Raw genomic sequence first — 19495 nt, 5'->3', positions numbered from 1 at the left:
CTTAAAATCTTTGAAAGGAGGTATTTCAGTTTGTAATGAAAAAAATCTTAAAAAACATCTCAAAGAATAGTATGAATACAAAGTAGGATTCTAACAAAAATGTGTAGGCCGTTTTAAAGGGTTTGGGAGGTCGTATCATAAGATTTAGGGAGATTCGCATGGGGTATTAAGTAAGTTAGATGCCAAGTTAATTAAGTAAGTAAAGTAAGAGCTAGAGAAAAATTTACAAACTAGTTTCGTTGTTATTTTGCACATTTGGATGGCCAAAAAATTTCTTGGATTTTTTTATGCATATCAATTAGTAGACATGCGTATAAGCTCAATTGAGCTTAATTGCTAATTAGATTGGCTTCTCAAATAAAATTTGCATTTTATTGCCAAAGTGTTGTTTTTTCTTTCTTTTCTTTTTGTCAATTTAAAGTATTAACTCGTATTTTAACGGAGTTTCCTTGCGAAGATATAAGGTAGCTTAATTTTAGTTTGAACCTAACATCTGAAAAAAAGATGGCATTAGTTGATCAGGCTTCTAAAAGGCCAAAAAGTTATAAATAATTCATTTCAGAAATCTTATTCCGTATTATTTACATGAAATAAACAATAAAAAGAATATTTTTTTAGGTTCTTTTTACTGACTTTACATAAGACTCGTTTTTGGTTTTACTGCTTATTATAAGGAATATCTTATGAACAGAGGCAAAGCGCTTTATTCGAATAAAAGAGATTTTAATTCTATTCCAGAGTAAAATTCGGCTGCACTCTCCCCCCAACTCGAGTCATTCCCGAGATTTAGCATTGACATATATTGCTTTCGGTTTAGTTCCAACCTATCAACCCATGTCATGGTTTTCTTAGCTACACTTTTAATCTATATTTGAATATAGAGCGTATCTGTTTCTTTTTTAAAGCCTACCTCCTCATCTTATCGACAACTTAAGTGACATCTCTGGTTATAGTCTCCTTGAAAAACCTTGGGAACTGAGAATTAAATTCTGCTCTATGTAATGGGGGCGGAATAGTTTTCAATCAATCAATGAATCAATGGGGTTTAGTATCAGTTCAAAAAATATATTATACGTAACAACAATACTCAGTTCATTCCTGGACGCCAAGATCCTCAATCGTTACCTTGTAAACATAATACGTAGCGTGGTCACTGCTCCTACTCTCAGAAACAACCGTACCCCTCATTTATTCAACAAAACTACCAATTACCCTCCTGCTCTTTGCCCCAGGGAAGACAGCCTCATCATTATACTAAGAAAAAAAAACAATTTAGTTTATTTCTCTCTATTTATATTTAATACTTTATATAAAAATTATTTTATTCATCATTTTTTAACGAGTCTTTTCCAATGCTAATAAATAATTTTTTTATTATTTTCTTTTAAATGACGCGAGGGAACTCCCACCTCTCAGCTCTTCTGGGAACAGGCTCCATAACCTTGCACAAGTTATTTTCGGAGCAAAATCCGATCGTACATTATGTAAGTAAAATATGATATAAATTACATGACGTAAGTTAATAATATAAGGCTTTACTGATTACTAATATAATTAAATAATAATTTTTTATTAATAATTTACTAATTTACTAATATAAGCATTTACTAATTATTAGAAGAGTACGTTTGGTAGAAACAGTGGCAAACCGTTTGAAACAATTCTTTTTCTTATGTGGTTTTTGCTTTCTTTTTTAGGTTGAAAGTCCCTGATCTTCGTCCAAATATTGGTCTCTTTTGGTATTTCTTCATTGAAATGTTTGAGCATTTCGAAAGCTTTTTCCTCTGTGTCTTTCAAATCAACGCCATTGTTTACGTTCTACCACTCACAATGAGATTCTATAGGGATCCTCCACTTCTCATCTACATTGTTATAAGTTTATTGGCCATCTACAAATCATACCCTTCTATCGCAGACGTTGGGTTTTATATGTCCTTATTACCTCTTTGGCGATTTACCTTTAAGCGTAAGTAACACACCAGTGTCAAATTAATAATTTCGTCAAAAACAATAATGCTATGAATAATGTGATATTCAAGCCCAGTTTTGCCAGGTGTTTGGTTTAAAGTTGCGCTACCATAAAAAATGAAAATGCGCCGAAATTATATATATATATATATATACTAGCTGTTGGGGTGGCGCTTCGCGCCACCCCAACACCTAGTTGGTGGGTGCGCTTCGCGCCCCCCCCAAGCCCCCCCGCGCGCGTAAGTCGTTACGCGCCATAATAGTTACGCGCCATTGTAGTTGTGTCCCTATGTCCCACCTGTGAATATAGATATATATATATATATATATATATATATATATATATATATATATATATATATATATATATATATATATATATATATATATATATATATATATATGGTTTTAACTACGTAAAACTTGCGAATATACAACATTCTTTGCTGTCCCATTGTCTTTGCATATAAATAGATTGTCAGGTTTACCGACTCTTGAACATGCAACATATAATGGTCCATGGGAAAACAATCTGTATTCAGATCTATACCTCATGATTCTAATGATTGCCCTTGAGCTTTGTTGATGGTGATTGCTAATCGACCATTCCCTGCCCCGGTGTCCCGGTCGTCATTTATATCCCCCTGTTTCCCCCGGTGTCCCCGTTGTAGTTGTGTCCCTGTGTCCCGGTCGTCATTTATATTCCCTGTGTCCCGGTCGTCATTTGTATCCCGGTGTCCGGTCTGTATATACATTCGTTTTTTAGTTTTGTTTTTCTCCTTTAGTTTTTTCCTTTTTTTTTTCTTTTTTAGTTTATTTAGATTTTTAGATTTTTTAGTTTTTTTTATTAGTTTTTAGTTTTTTTTTTCTTTTTAGTTTTTTTGTCCCGGTCGTCATTTGTATCCCGGTGTCCCGGTCTGTATATACATTCGTTTTTTAGTTTTGTTTTTCTCCTTTATTTTTTTCCTTTTTTTTTCTTTTTTAGCTTATTTAGATTTTTAGATTTTTTAGTTTTTTTATTAGTTTTTAGTTTTTTTTTCTTTTTAGTTTTTTTGTCCCGGTCGTCATTTATATCCCCCTGTTTCCCCCGGTGTCCCCGTTGTAGTTGTGTCCCTGTGTCCCGGTCGTCATTTATATTCCCTGTGTCCCGGTCGTCATTTGTATCCCGGTGTACCGGTCTGTATATACATTCGTTTTTTAGTTTTGTTTTTCTCCTTTTTTTTTTTCCTTTTTTTTTCTTTTTTAGTTTATTTAGATTTTTAGATTTTTTAGTTTTTTTATTAGTTTTTAGTTTTTTTTTTCTTTTTAGTTTTTTTGTAGTTTTTACCTTCTTTTTAGTTTTGTTAATTTTTTTTTTTTACTTATGTCCTGGTCGTCATTTATACTCCCTGTGTCCCGGTGCTTTGTTGATTGCTAATCGAACATTCCTTTTGTCCTGGTCGCTTTCTCTTTGAGTGTCGTCATTTATTTTTTCTTTTTTAGTTCTTTTAGTTTTTACCTTTTTTAGTTTTTTAGATGAAATTTTTTTTTAGTTTTTTCCTTTTTTTCTTTTTAGTTTTTTATTGGTTTTTACCTTTATGTTAGCTTATTTTTCAGTTTTTTCCTTTTTTTTTAGTTTTTTTTTTATTTTTTATTTTTTTAGTTTTTTACCTTTTTTTAGTTTTTTTAGTTTTTTTTAGTTTTTTTAGTTTTTTAGCTTTTTTACTTTTTTTATTAGTTTTTAGTTTTTTTGTAGTTTTTGCCTTTTTTTAGTTTTTTCAGTTTTTTTTTTAGTTTTTTATTGGTTTTTACCTTTATTTTAGCTTATTTTTCAGTTTTTTCCTTTTTTTTAGTTTTTTTTTAGTTTTTAGTTTTTTTAGTTTTTTACCTTTTTTTAGTTTTTTTAGTTTTTTTAGTTTTTTAGCTTTTTTATTTTTTTTATTAGTTTTTAGTTTTTTTTGTAGTTTTTGCCTTTTTTTAGTTTTTTTAGTTTTTTTATTTTTTTTATTAGTTTTTAGTTTTTTTTGTAGTTTTTGCCTTTTTTAGTTTTTTCAGTTTTGACGTCACCTGATCCAGTTTTTTCAGGTGACGTCACCTGATCCATCCACAGACAGACAACTTATTTTTATATATATAGATAGATATATATATATATATATATATATATATATATATATATATATATATATATATATATATATATATATATATGTTTTTAACTACGTAAAACTTGCGAATATACAACATTTTTCGACGTCCCATTGTCTGTGCATATAAATAGATTGTCAGGTTTACCGACTCTTGAACATGCAACATATAATTGTCCATGGGAAAAATAATCCGTATTCAGATCCATACCTCATGATTCTAATGATTGCCCTTGAGCTTTGTTGATGGTGATTGCTAATCCAACATTCCCTGTGTCGCCGTCGTCATTTATATATCCCCCTGTGCCCCCCCGGCGTCCCCGTTGTAGTTGTGTCCCTATGTCCCGGTCGTCATTTGTGTCCCGGTGTCCCAGTCTGTAATTTCTCTTTGAGTGTCCCGGTCATCATTTATATTCCCTGTATCCCGGTGTCCCGGTCATCATTTGTGTCCCGATGTCCCGGTCTGTATATACATTCGTTTTTGAATTGGTCTTTTTTTTAGTTTTTTATCCTTTTTTTTAGTTTTTTTAGTTTTTTTAGTTTTTTAGCTTTTTTATTTTTTTTATTAGTTTTTAGTTTTTTTTGTAGTTTTTGCCTTTTTTTAGTTTTTTTAGTTTTTTTATTTTTTTTATTAGTTTTTAGTTTTTTTTGTAGTTTTTGCCTTTTTTAGTTTTTTCAGTTTTGACGTCACCTGATCCAGTTTTTTCAGGTGACGTCACCTGATCCATCCACAGACAGACAACTTATTTTTATATATATAGATAGATAGATATATATATATATATATATATATATATATATATATATATATATATATATATATATATATATATATATGTTTTTAACTACGTAAAACTTGCGAATATACAACATTTTTCGACGTCCCATTGTCTGTGCATATAAATAGATTGTCAGGTTTACCGACTCTTGAACATGCAACATATAATTGTCCATGGGAAAAATAATCCGTATTCAGATCCATACCTCATGATTCTAATGATTGCCCTTGAGCTTTGTTGATGGTGATTGCTAATCCAACATTCCCTGTGTCGCCGTCGTCATTTATATATCCCCCTGTGCCCCCCCGGCGTCCCCGTTGTAGTTGTGTCCCTATGTCCCGGTCGTCATTTGTGTCCCGGTGTCCCAGTCTGTAATTTCTCTTTGAGTGTCCCGGTCATCATTTATATTCCCTGTATCCCGGTGTCCCGGTCATCATTTGTGTCCCGATGTCCCGGTCTGTATATACATTCGTTTTTGAATTGGTCTTTTTTTTAGTTTTTTATCCTTTTTTTTAGTTTTTTTTAGTTATACCTCATGATTGTAATGATTGCCCTTGAGCTTTGTTGGTGGTGGTTGCTAATCGAACATTCCATGTGTCCCCATCGTCATTTACCCCCCTGTGCCCCCCGGCGACCCCGTTGTAGTTGTGTCTCTGTGTCCCGGTCGTCATTTGTGTCCCGGTGTCCCGGTCTGTATATACATTCGTTTTAGAATTGGTATATGATGAAATAAATTTTTGTGTTTTTCCCCTTTTTTTCTTTTTAGTTTTTTTAGTTTTTTTCTTTTTCTTTTTAGTTTTTTTTTGTAGTTTTTACCTTTTTAGTTTTTTTATTTTTATTTTTTTTAGTTTTGTTTTTCTCCTTCATTTTTCAGTTTTTTCCTTTTTTTTCTTTTTTTTCTTTTTCAGTTTTTTTAGTTTTTTAGCTTTTTTAGTTTTTTTTATTAGTTTTTAGTTTTTTCTTTTTATTTTTTTTTGTAGTTTTTACCTTTTTTCATCATATATCAATTCAAAAACGAATGTATTCAAGCCGAAGTAGCTGAGTTGGTAAAGCGTTATGTTCCAGGTTCCAGGTCCGAGAGGTTCCAGGCTCGAACCTTGGCTTCAGCATTAATACAAAAGAAGAAAAAAAACTAAAAAAAGGTAAAAACTACAAAAAAAAACTAAAAAGAAAATTCTAAAAAAACTGAAAAAGCTAAAAAAATAAAAAAAATAAAAAAGGTAAAAAACTAAAAAAGAAAAAAAACTAAAAAACTAAAAAAAAAGGTAAAAAATACAAAAAACTAAAAAAAAAGGTAAAAAATACAAAAAAAAAAACTAAAAACTGAAAAAGAAAAAAACTAAAAAAAAAAGGAAAAAAACTGAAAAATAAAGGAGAAAAAGAAAACTAAAACTGGGACAAAGGGAATATAAATGACGACCGGGACACTCAAAGAGAAATTACAGACTGGGAAATTGGGACACAAATAACGACCGGGAGTTATAAGTGACGACCGGGACACTCAAAGATAAATTACAGACCGGGACACCGAGACACAAATGACGACCGGGAAACAGGGAATATAAATGACGACCGGAACACAGGGACACAACTACAAGGAGGATGCCGGGGGCACAGGGGGATATATAAATGACGACGGGGACACAGGGAATGTTCGATTAACAATCCCCATCAACAAAGCTCAAGGGCAATCATTAGAATAATCAGGTATAGACCTGAATACGGATTGTTTTTCCCATGGACAATTTTATGTTGCATGTTTAAGAGTCGGTAAACCTGACAATCTATTTATATGCACAGACAATGGGACATCGAAGAATGTTGTATATTCGCAAGTTTTACGTAGTTAAAAACATATATATATATATCTTTCTATATTCACAGGTGGGACACAGGGACACAAATACAATGGCACGTAACACAGGGACACTTGTATCCTAAACTTGAAGAGAATATTTGTCCTAAAATACAAATAAAACAGTTTTGAAGTCAGTTTCCCTACCAAAGCCTATTTCAACAAATTTTCTTTATTCAAAAGCTTGGCCCAAGAACAACAAATCCTAAAATTGTTTTTTCCACCAGTGCCAGCTAAAAATAACACACCTCAAAAACAAGCTTGCACTCTTGCTGATCTTGAGTAAATAAGCGTAAAAAAGGCTATTTAGCCAATCTGAAACAATTGTAATAGCAACTGACAATGTATAGTCTTTGTCAATTGTATCTATTTTTTTTTTTTTTTTTAGAGAGTCAACATCAGAGACCCTCTTTTAATACAAATTCATGTTAAACCTATATTCAATAAACTATCTTTTTGATGAGCCAATTCAACTATTATGAAATCAAAGATACCAAACTATGGTGTGTACCACTATGTAACTCACATCACTGAAAATAATTCTAATGAATCTCTTTGATGCTTTCCATGCTTTTCATACCAAGTTTAGGAAACAAAATCAACTAAATAAACATTTCCTGAAATAAGTAACACAGTCTTATGTTATGGACTGTCCAAATTGTCTAAAATCAAAAGATACCTATTCAGCTGTAACTGGTGCAAAAGGCATAGCTGCCTAGAAAACAAGATCAACTAAGCAAACATTTCGTGCAATAGGTAGCACAATCTTTTGTTATGGACTGTCCAAATTGTCCAAAATCAAAAGATACCTATTCATCTGTAACTGGTGCAAAATGTATAGATGCCTTTTTCTTTTTGAAAATAATGCTTTTTCCTTGTGAACCTCTAAAAATTATTTTGTGTTTTATCTTGTGTGTTTAAACCTAGCACATTTTTGTGTTTTGACTGTTAATGTATATCTAGTCATTGGGATGCACAAAATAAAAAGGTAACAAATCGGCTGCCGTCAATCAAAAAGGGGTATCTGCCTTTCATCTGAAAATAAGCGTTTAATTATCTACTGAAAAAGCTGATGTTATGTCTTCATAAATGACTGAGGTGTGCATGAGTCCATTGAATGGTGTCTAGAAAAACTCAAAATCCCAGAAATGAAAAGGGCGGCATATGCATTTCATTCTCTTGGAATATCAATTTCTACGTTTTGGCTGAAGGAAACTTTGTTCCTTAGTTCTATCCTCTTTTAAAATTTGATTTTAACCTATACTTTTTTTTTATTAACTGTACACAAGCCAGGCCCTTTTTCTGCTATTTATCAGAAAACATTCGGCTTTGTTATCTCATCTGAATAATTTGTCTGTTCAGTTTTAACGTTTTAAAAGTCTCAAATAAATACTGATTAGTTTATCCTTATGTGTGTAGTGTCCTAAGCTATATGACTATGTCGATACACTTCTATATGAGTTGAATTCTGAATTCAATGATTAAGAATTGGTCATGTGTGTTTTTTGGTATAGGGAAAAATCTGCTTTTATTCGATTTTTTTTCTTTTTTTGGGGGAATTTTTCCTTGGGAATCGAAAATGCGACAAAATAAATTTTTGAGCACGACTCATTATGTGCTAGGAAATAGAGATCCTTTGGATAAATGTGGAGGTTCTTCCTGATGCTACTCCCTCCTCCTTCTGTACATGTGTGTTGTGGTAACATATCCACAAAAGTACGTATTTTGTGTGTGCATATTATCGTCCCATAATTGTACGTTTCATCTTAGGTTTCTACTTTTTGTCTTTTAGATACTCGTTATAGTTTCACAGTAGTGTGCATGTTTGTTGCATCATGTGTTTTGGGACCTATTTTATGGCACTTGTGGATTTACTCTGGTTCTGCAAATGCAAATTTCTTTTTTGCAATGACGCTAGTCTTCAATGCTGCACAGGTAATTGTGAATACTTCATGTTGAGTTATATTTAATGTTGCTTATGATACAAATGGGTGGTGTCAAAAATGACGAGTTAAGATTAAAGTTAGGCCTAAGAGGGCGAAGGGGATCTCTGGCTGGTTTCTTTGGCACTGGCTGACTGTTTTGGCCTATCCGAGTAGAACTGTATGAGTGTGGTTGACCATGAGGCTTATAGAGGCAGGAGGTGTAGTTGAAGACCTGACTCCAACATAGAAACACGGACTTAAGAAAAGAAATATTTGCTTAACAACTTACATGTGCGGCGGTAAAATAGATATTCTATTAGATATCTAATCAGAGTATATACTATATACTAAGTTAATTTTTGCATCCAACTGATGAATTTTTACTCGTGTCCCACTGTTTCATAACTTTGTGCCTGAGTTGGCAGTATTACTTGTTGCGAAAAAGCTGTTCACTTTTAAAACAGAGTGTCTTGGCATCACGTTGAGGCTTGACGTTTCACCCGACGTATTTTGTTTGTCACGTCGCATTTTTGTTATTTTGCAGTATCAAAATAAGTATTATTTTTAAGTAAGGTAATTTCAATTTTCAATAGTTTCTTGCTAGTTTTTAAAAAGTCTTACGTCCAATTTTTAAAAACTCATCCTGTTACAAAGACATAGTGCATTTTTTTTCTCGTACTGTTCCAGAGAAAATTCCTATTGAATTCCAAAGCCCCTTTCTATTCCCCACCTTATGAATCCCAGGGTTTTCAGGCATGTTTAACAGAGTAATTTTCATCAAAAACGCGCCCATTTTTTGAAAAGTGTTCCCCTATCTTCTAAAATTATGCAAATCTTGTTATATTCACAACTTTTGCCCATTTTTGATGGATAAAAAAAGTAAATTTGATGTCTATGTTGTTTTCGTACTTTCATTCTTTATAGTTTCGGTTACTATTGGCAAAGTTCACTGCTTCTTAAGTTCATTCTCACGAACGGTTTGATCCAGAGAAATAGGAATTAATTTAGATTTGCTCTCTTTTAATTTAAAGCCGCCTCAGGCTCAGCAATTAGGGGGGGGGGAACTTCCCACCATAGATTTTGAGGAACACATTTTTGGTATATTTACTAAACAAAAACCTTGCCCGCTCTTCGTCCTACATATACGTCAATTATGCCACTAAGTCTCTTAATGAGACTTGGCAATGTAGGTTATTTGTGTTCGAATGATTTTTTTTTCTCCTTTATTGACACCGAATATGGAATGAAACGCTTCAGGATAAAATGTAAATACCTTGTAAATATAAAATATATTGTTGATACTAATGCGAAGGCTTGCTTCATACAACAGATGCCCAGTTGGTAAATCGGTTTCTAGATTAAAAAAAGAAAAGAAATATTTTGATAACCCCAATAAATTTATTCGAAATAAATTGTTTTTGTAAAGCGCGTGCAATTACCTCAGCACTACTAGGGTAAGAGGGAAAGAGCAATATCCTTCTTACACAGGGCAATTTTCTGCTCGATTCAGGTTTAAAGTTTAGATTTATCTATTAATCGATTTAAGGAAAAAATAAGTATTTAAGTTTTTAACGAAACTATTCAAAATGTATGGTTTTATAAACCCCGTGCAATCACTTAAACGTCACAAGGGTAAAGAGGGGAGATGATATTCATTTGTCACCATTTGTATTAAAGAAAGCGCGTTTTCTTTTATTTTCCATGAAAAAGTCAATGCCTATGCGATAATCTGTTGAAGAAAGTATTTCAGCCCGTTTGACTTATATAAGAATGCAATATATTATTTTATTTTTTTTCTACGGGCTTGATCAAGGGAGGTTTCCTGTAACTTCTTCCTAAAGTTAACAGACTTTGTCAGAATTCAGTTCATTAATGCCTCTAACTACTGATAGATTTTCGTAGAGGAAACGAGGAAAATATTCATAATATTAATAATATTGATAAATATTGATTATATTGATAACCCATAGTCACAAATTCCCTTTGCTTGTTTTGGAAGTGAAACCTGAGCTTAATCATAGAAATGTTCGCTCTAAAACTGTACCTGGTGGTAGTCTGGTGGTAAAACCTCTATAGCCTAAATTTTCATTTTCAGCTCGCTTCCGGTTGTGGCTGTATTAGTATAAAAGCTGTTCGCCCAAAGCTATTTTTTTACGAAAAATCGGTTGAGTTTCCAGCATATTATCTATTTCTTGAGATTCTGTGGTTTTTTGTTGTTTAAAAAAAATAGGTAATGTATCCTTCTATTATTTGCGGAAATACTTCGAAATGAACATTTTGAGACCAAATTGTTTTCTCTGGGTCTTGAAAGCAGTTGAATAAAAATGCAGAAATAAAGCTTTTTTTAGTAAAGCGCAAAGTTAAAACTAAATATGAACAAAAATTATCCTACGTATGAAGGGAGCGATCTCCCTTCTCACGAATTCAGACTTTAACCTAGTGACTAGTTAGTGCTTTCTGGAAAGCAGTGTGGTGCACTCAATATTGATTGTTGGTAATTGCAAGTGATTTATTTGTTGATTGCTTTCAAAAACCTTTTTATTATCCAGCGCTTGTTTAAAAAAAAGTTACGCTTTTTATCACATTACTATTTGGCTAGAACAATCTATACTGAAGTATCAAGATTAGAAGTCGAACTTTAACATAGAGGGTGGGAATGAGGTGGGGAAGATGAGATAGGTGGCAGTCCTTCCAAGTATTGTATATCTTGTATTTGGCATGAGTTGTAGCGTTACTCTGTGTTTTTTTTTATCACCGGTTTTCGCTAGTCAAAGCGACTTTGTCTGCTTAAAGTTAATTTTCGATCCTATTCTTGTACTGTGAATAATCAAGATTTAAGTCTCCGTATAATCTAAGGTATCCGTGAGGTGTCGTAAGGTTTTCCTTTTGTGAGGAAAGGGTTCGAGTCCTAGTGTCATTTGCTGTCTGATTTAGAATGGGTGTCAGCGGTGTGACTCTGTAAGCTGAGCCAGAGTCGACCCAGCTCTAAATGGGCACCTGAGGAAATCTGGGAGTAAAACACAGGAAGCGTCGGATGATTTACCTCCAACCACGCATTGCACTCCTCACCGAAGACAGAGAATCAGGAGATCGGTTGGTACGCAGACCATTGGCCAGCATGCAAAAAGGAAAAAAAATGTATAATCTAAGGTGACAACCTTCCTCATATATATTACCATGTAAATTAGGCATTGTATTATCGGTAACCTCCCTCATATATCACCATATTTTTAACCAGTTTAAATCTGATTTACGTGTGGAGTTGTTCGGTAGGTGGGTTTTCGAAACAGATTAACTATATTTTCAGTGGGTTATTTTTCTGTTTTTTTTTGTGTTGTTTTGGGGCTTCATATTTATATTGTAGTGTTTTGTTGTTTATTTTATGTTGGTTTCGGTAAACGGTCTCATGTTCCATACTCTTTTTTTTCCTTTTTTTTTATTTTAGCACATCCTCGCAAGCTCCACTTTTTGTGCTATTATATAAATAATGGTTATTTTCAATAAAATTGTTCTACTACTGCTACTACTACTACTACACCGAATACCATAAACACTTTTTGAAACTAATATTTTTCTGATTTGAAAAGGAATTTAAAATATCTATGAGCCTCAACTGAGACAGTCTGTTGCTTTTTGTAAATTATCAGTTGAAAAGTATATTCTGCATCTGTTATGAAATCCTTCCGTCGATCTTATATTCTGAAAACATTTGTGTTAAGTTTTTTTTTTATTCAGAAGTGTTTTTCACTACTTATGCCTCTTTTAGATATTCCTGTTAACTGATATTGTTTTTGGAAAGATGAAGCACGATTTCTTGTTGGAAAACGGAATCGACTTGAAAATTGATGGAAAAGACGCTACTTTAGATATGGAATAAAGACATGGTAAACGGGGCATTTGGGATTTGTTCCTAGAAGATTTTTTGAATTATTTATTGGTGTTCTTTGCTGAAGGTGAGGTTTTTCCTCGAGGTTTTATCACCTGCGTTTTTTTTTCTGGTGCAAATCGACTCACGCACCAATACAGAGAAACTTAGAAGTATTCTTATCAAAGTGGTGCAACAGAAATTGTGAAATCAGAATAATTGGATTCAGTGCAATGGATTTTTTCAGTTGAAATACGTAGGTACGTTGTTGCTGCGTAACACACGTGCCCTTAAACCGGCATGGCGTAGAACTGATCTTATGCAAAAACGTATGAAATCTAAAACGTCAAAATGGACGTTATTGTGTGAAAGCGCAATGGTGTGAACCAGTGGTCAGATAGAGATTTTCTAAAATATAAACAAAGTTTTTTATTTTATGTGGCTTCAGTCATTTTTAGGATTGTTTTCAACTTGTTTCTCATGTAATTTTATCTTATGTTATTTATGTCATTATCGTTTCTTATGCCATTCTTAAAACAGAAGGGTATGTCTAGCACCTTTTTCAAGAAATGAGTTCCACATTGATAGAAGTAGGACAAGATATATTTTTTAAAAAATTACTATCACAAGCTCTAAAGAGCCAAATTCGAAATTTGGAGTAATGCCAAAACAGCAATTACAGAATTAAAAATTTGTGTTTAGTCAAAGTAATTGAAATGCAGTGTCAGATTAAGTTAAAAAGGTAAAAAACTTGTAAAGCTAAAAAAGAATTAGATATTATGCAAACTGAAAAAACGGGGAGGGGGGCATATAAAAAGGGGGTGTCGATGGCAAAACAAGCGAACAAAATACAAAGCTTGGGCAACAGCAGTATCAAATAATAAAAGAGGAAAATTTGCGGGAAATCTTGTTTATTAAATGAGTAATGAAGGGGACAAAACTTTTCATATCTGGAGGTAAATCTGCCAATGAGAAACAGATAGTCCGGGTATAGAAATAGTCTGAGATGAGTAGAATCTGGGCGGGGAGGGTTTTTTGGGGAAAACATCTTCTGCCCGGGGGCATATTGTATTGCGGAAAGGTTTCTCTATGGGATCTTATAACATTGGCCGAATTTAAAGAGTTTCTTTTCCTTAATAGAAGGTAAGGGAGACGAAGCAAGGTAAGGGGTAAAGAACAAGCTAAGGAAGACCTGGTAAAACTGAGATAAGCCTCTTGACATGACTCTTGGCACAATATTGAGGCATACTTCAAACAAACAAATTAGTTATTTTTATTATTTATTTAATTAGTTATTTTTTATTTTTATTTCATTTTATTTATTTATTTTTATACAAATTAGTTATTTATTATTTATTAGTCAAACAAACAGTTATTTCTTTGAATAATTCCATGGTGAGAATACGCAACTTTATTCAAATATACAATTAAAAGTAGTCCTGTGGTGGCGCAGTGGGTTTGACCTTAGCTTGGTAATACGGGACCCAGAGATCGAATCACGCTGCAGGAATGCACTGCAGGGCCGACGCAGGGACCTTAGTAGTCAAGAAGCGTCGTTAATTCTTAAATAATAAAAACAATCTTATTTAACAAGTAACAATCCTACTAATATGGGGGTTAATACCAGGTTTGCCTCTCACTCAATCGGACTATCTGTCTTGGCTTTTTCTACATTAGCCATGGCTTGATGCCCACAACTATTAGATTTTAATTCAAACAAGATACTGTATCAATGGTGAACGGGAAAATGCTTCATTACCTCTTTCTTAAAGCCTGTGTATCATAAATGTTATGTAACATATACCAAAATACAGTCGTACTATTTACCTATAAAACATTATTATTATTGATATTTTGGTTAAATTCCTTGATAAAGAAATTTGAAAAGTGTAAAAAATTTTTTTTTTTTTGTTCTCTAAAATTCTGGAAATGCTTGTTACGTCTTGTCATTTTGACGCCATTTTTAAAACTGAGTGGATACTGGAGGCTTTAAAACTGGATTGAGAACTATCATATCAATGTAAAAAGCGCGACTAAATAAATAAATAAATAATTAGTATTTTAATCAAGCCCTCGTCTGTACTTGCTTTGGAGGCTTGTTTTTCTGTAGGTATTCTAATTAGTAATTCTAATAGAACTATCCTAATTAGTGATGATGTTCCATTGGTAATTATGTTCCATTTTTAAAATATTTTGAAGTGGGATATGATTTTTTATAATAGAATGATGTCCATAAACAGCTTTTATAATAAATTTTCCAGCTAAAAAAATGTAGATATTTAGGGATTGGAGTAAAATGAAGAGTGAATTGTTACTCGTTTGAGTGTGAAATATCTGCTGTCTTAGCTTAAAGCTACTTCTCTTTTAAAATTTGATATTATTAATTGTTTTTTTTATATTCTTAGTGAGGATTCCTTACTAATTTTTCAAGAAAATAAAAAAAGGTAAAAAAATACAGAATTGGACTTGACAGTCCTTACCGCCAGTGCTTATCTCCGTTTCGACCCTTTAGTCAGGAAGAGCAATGGGGGCTGGGGGCCAGCCATCCTGTGGTTTTGCACACCCTTCCTTTTTACCCACCTCCAATTATATATTTAGAGCTGGGTCGACTCTGGGTGAGCTTACAGAATCACACCACTGATCCCCGTTCCAAACCAAATAACTAGCGTCACCAGGCATCGAACCCTCGTCCTCGCGGACTAATAAACATAAGTGTATCCTGCAGTATTTTTAGAAAGCTTAATCAGTAAACCTAATCAGGATATAGTATACCTAATCAAGAAAATAGACTTATGAAATAGCAAAAAGATCTAAATAATTTTGCATAACTATAATAATAAATACTTCAACTATTTTAATTGTAATTTGTAGTTATTTCATGATTGTAAATAAAAGGAAATGTAGAAATTTTTTGGTTGTTTCTTAAAAGATGGCATTAACAGTATTCTGTCATTATGATTTCAAATGGTAACGTACCTGATTGAAAGTATTGTGGGTAACCTCCGATTTCAGTGCATGGTTGTACACTATAGTGTAGAATTTTTTTTAAGGGAAGGGGGTGGGGTCTGAAAATTTCTAGTTTTGTGCCAAACTTGTTTGTGTATTAGCGAAAAATTTGATTGTACTATTTTAATTAAATAAATCTGCACTCATCACTAATTTAATTAAAATCTGTAATTTAATTAAAATGAAATCTGCAGCCAAAGCTCCGAGGATTTTTTGAGAATTACGGTGACAATGCTTTATCAGATAGGCATACAGGGACTGGTTTCGACGCTTCAAAATAAAATTTTCCACATATGGGTAAATAGCGTTCTGACCCACCTGAAAAGTTTGAAGACAAAAAATTGGAAGAACTGTATGGCCGACCTGTGTCTGATGTTAGCAGAACTTTTTAAAACATTGCAGATAGTCAAATTATAGAGTCAACAGTCTTGAAACATTTCAGTAGGAATAATCTTGAAACAAGGGCATTAGGTTCTTTCATTTATTTATTTTTATTTTTACAAAATAGTAAGACCTTACTCAAGTTCATTTTAATTTCAGTGTTTTAAAGGAGTGGGGCTCAGAATAGATGGCATTTATAACAGAATAAATTATTTTGGTGGTTGTTCCGATTATCTTCGGTGTTAAAAAAAAGTCCAGATACCTTAAACGTGTATTTTCAATGGAAAATTTTATGGGGACAGGGGATCAGGACAATCTTTTGGTGAAATTCAACCCGCTCTTTGCTTAAGATTTAGGTCAAGCAAATTATATGCTAGTCGGTATTGGTGGCTATTTGATTTCTTTCTGCGTTTGCATTTTAGGCTAGAAAAACACAGGAAAATAATCATTATCAAGAATTCATTTTTTTTTTTGGCAGTTTTTTGGTATGAGACAGTTTTTCCTTACGGGACATTTTTTCTTACGAGCCATTTTTATGGCACTTGTGTTTACCAAGTGAAATATAGCGATCGCAAATTCTGTCGGTCTGTCTGTCTGTCTGTCCCGGTTTTCTAGTTTAGGCACATCCAGATAAACTAGGACGATACAATTTGGGCAGACGTATCAGGTACCAGACCATATTAAATTAGAAATGCTCGTTTCCCCGATTTACCATCTGGGGGGGGGAGTGTGGGGGACGGTTAATTCGAAAAAATTAGAAAAAATTAAGTATTTGTAACTTATGAACGGGTGATAAGATCTTAATGAAGTTTGATATTTAGAATGATATCGTGTTTCTGAGCTCTTCTTAAAAATCCCGACCGGGCTCGGTTACATTGGGGGGAGTTGGAGGGGGAAACTTTAAAGTTTTGGAAAACGCTTAGAGTGGAGGAATCGCTATAAAACTTGGTGGTAAAAATAACCACAAGTCTTAGATACGTGATTGACATAACCAGAACGGATCTGCTCTCTTTGGTGGAGTTGGGGGGAGGGTTAGTTCTAAAAAAAATAGAAAAATGAGATATTTTTAATTTGTGAAGGAGTGATCGGATCTTAACGAAATTTCATATTTTAAAGGATCTTGCAACTCAGATCTCTTATTTTAAATCCCGACCGGATCCAGTGTCATTAGGGGGAGTTGGGGGGGGAATCAGAAATCTTGGAAAACGCTTAAAGAGGAGAGATCGGGATGAAACTTGGTAGGAAGAATAAGCACAAGTCCAAGTTACGTGACTGACATAACCGGACTGGATCCGCCCTCTTTGGGGGGGGGGGGGGGGTAATTCCGAAAAAATGAGGTATTTGCAATTTACGAACAGGTTATCAGATCTTAATGAAATTCATATTTAGAAGGATCTTGTGCTTTAGAGCTCTTATTTTAAATCCCGAACAGATCCGAAAACATTGGGGGAGGGGAGTCGGAGGGGAAACCGGAAATCGTGGAAAACGTGAAAATTGAGGTATCTTTATCTTACGAATGGGTGATCAAATCTTAATGAAACTTGATATATAGAAAGATCTTATGTCTCAGATGCGCCATTTTCAATTCGAATCGGACCTGGGAATGTAGGGGGCTGGAGGGGGGAAACAGAAATCTTGGAAAACGCTTAGAGTGGAGAGATTGGGACGAAACTTAATGGGAAGAATAAGCACAAGTTCTAGATGCGTAGTTGACATAATTGGAAGGGATTCGCTCTCTCTGGGGGAGTTAGGGGGAATTCCAGTGCTTTGGCGAATTCGATACTTCTGGACGAGCTAGGACGACGAAAATTGGTAGGTGTGTCAGGGATCTACACAAATTGACTTGATAACAGTTGTTTCCCTGATTCGATCATCTGGGGGGCTGGAGGGAGAGAAAAAATTGAAAAAATGAGGTATTTTTAACTTACGAATGGGTTATCGGATCTTAATAAAATTTGATATTTAGAAGGACCTCGTGTCTCAGATCTCTTATTTTAAATCTCGATAATACCCGGTGATATTGGGGGAGTTGGAGGGGGAAATGGGAAATCTTGGAGAAACCTTAGAGTGGAGAGATCGGGATGAAATTTGGTGGGAAGAATAAGTGCAAGTCCTAGATACGTGATTGACATAACCGGACTTAATCCGCTCTCTTTGGGGGGTTGTGGGGGATGAAAAGTTGAGGTATTTTTAACGTAAGAACGGGTGACCGTATCTTAATGGAATATGATATTGAGAAGGAAATCATGTCTCAGAGCTCTTACTTTAAATACCGGTTCTGGTGACATTTGGGGGAGTTGGAGGGGGAAACTGGAAATCTTCGAAAACACAGAGTGGAGAGATCGGGATGAAACTTGGTGGGTAGAATAAGCAAATATCGTAGATATGTCATTGATGTATCCGGAATCGATCCGCTCTTCTTGGGGGAGTTAGGGGGGTCCAGTGCTTTGGTGAGTTAGGTGCTTCTGGACGTGCTAGGACGATGAAAATAGGTAGGCATGTCAGGGACCTGTACAATTTGACTTGAAAAAGTCGTTTTCCCCGATTCGACCATCTGGGGGGCTGAAGGGAGAGGAAAAATTAGAAAAAATGATGTATTTTTAACTTACGAGTGGGTGATCGGATCTTAATGAATTTCGATATTTAGAAGGACCTCGTGTCTGACAGCTCTTATTTTAAATCCCGACCGGCATTAAGCCTCTAATTTTGCTTTTAAATCAATCTACTGATTCTTAAAATTTTGCTAGAGCTCATTTGCTAGTGCTTGTTTAATCCTTTTTCTGTATTTTCTTGAACAAAAGGATATTTAGGAATTTTTTAGTATCATTTCTAATGCTGTGTATGGCTGAATGTTGTTTTGTTTTGTAGTTCAAGAGTCAGTATATCTGATTTATTGCTATAACTTCATTAGGAAGGACATAATATTGTAGGTTTCTGCGTAAATTGAATATTCCGACTTATGCTTCCAGCATCATATCTTATTTATGTCTTTTCTTTTTTATGTTGCTAGAATCTTTAAGAAATACACATTGATCATTAAACCGTTTCAGTGGTACCTTTATAGGTCAAAGATCCTGCTGGTGGGCTACACGCAGCCTCAAGGGCACTTACGAGAATGAACAATACTTGAAATTGTATTTTCTACCAACAACAAATTCTACAAAAATACTTTTTATTTTTGAAACAGCATATATTCTATATATTTTATTATATATATTTTATTTTTTATAGAAACAGCATAATTCTACCGATATTTTATTGATATCATATTAGCGCTAGCACTGTTATCCAACGTGGCAAAATTAATATGTGCAGTAGGTATAATATTTAAGGTAAGCGAGACAATTTTAGAGGCAATGAGCCTTAGGGACCTGAGCCTCGACTCAATTTGTGGGGTCAACTAATAATAAAGATAATATTTTTCAAGATTTATTGATGATTGTCTTCACCTGAATCTTAAAAGCATTATATCAAGAACAGTAAGATCAATGGTTCTGTCAAGAAATTATGTATTACAACTAAAGAGTTGGTAAGTACAACGCCGTTTCCAGTTGGAGAGGGGGGGAGTAAGAGGCTTGAAACCTCCACGA

General features: G+C 33.8%; 1 protein-coding gene across 1 annotated transcript in view; it reads left to right on the top strand.

The window, feature by feature from the left end:
- LOC136036307 (phosphatidylinositol glycan anchor biosynthesis class U protein-like) overlaps positions 1-18946 on the top strand; it is a 38596-nt gene extending 19650 nt beyond the window's left edge. Inside the window, exons 5-7 of the mRNA XM_065718462.1 lie at positions 1698-1966; positions 8521-8663; positions 12420-18946. Coding sequence (XP_065574534.1) covers positions 1698-1966; positions 8521-8663; positions 12420-12530 — 523 coding nt within the window. The 3' untranslated portion in view covers positions 12531-18946. The remainder of the gene's footprint in view (positions 1-1697; positions 1967-8520; positions 8664-12419) is intronic.
- Positions 18947-19495: the final 549 nt, after the last annotated feature.

The sequence above is a fragment of the Artemia franciscana genome, chromosome 2 (assembly GCF_032884065.1).
Source record: "Artemia franciscana chromosome 2, ASM3288406v1, whole genome shotgun sequence".
Taxonomy (NCBI): domain Eukaryota; kingdom Metazoa; phylum Arthropoda; class Branchiopoda; order Anostraca; family Artemiidae; genus Artemia; species Artemia franciscana.
Note: the sequence above shows the minus strand (reverse complement) of the source record. Positions and strands in the feature narration are given on the sequence as shown.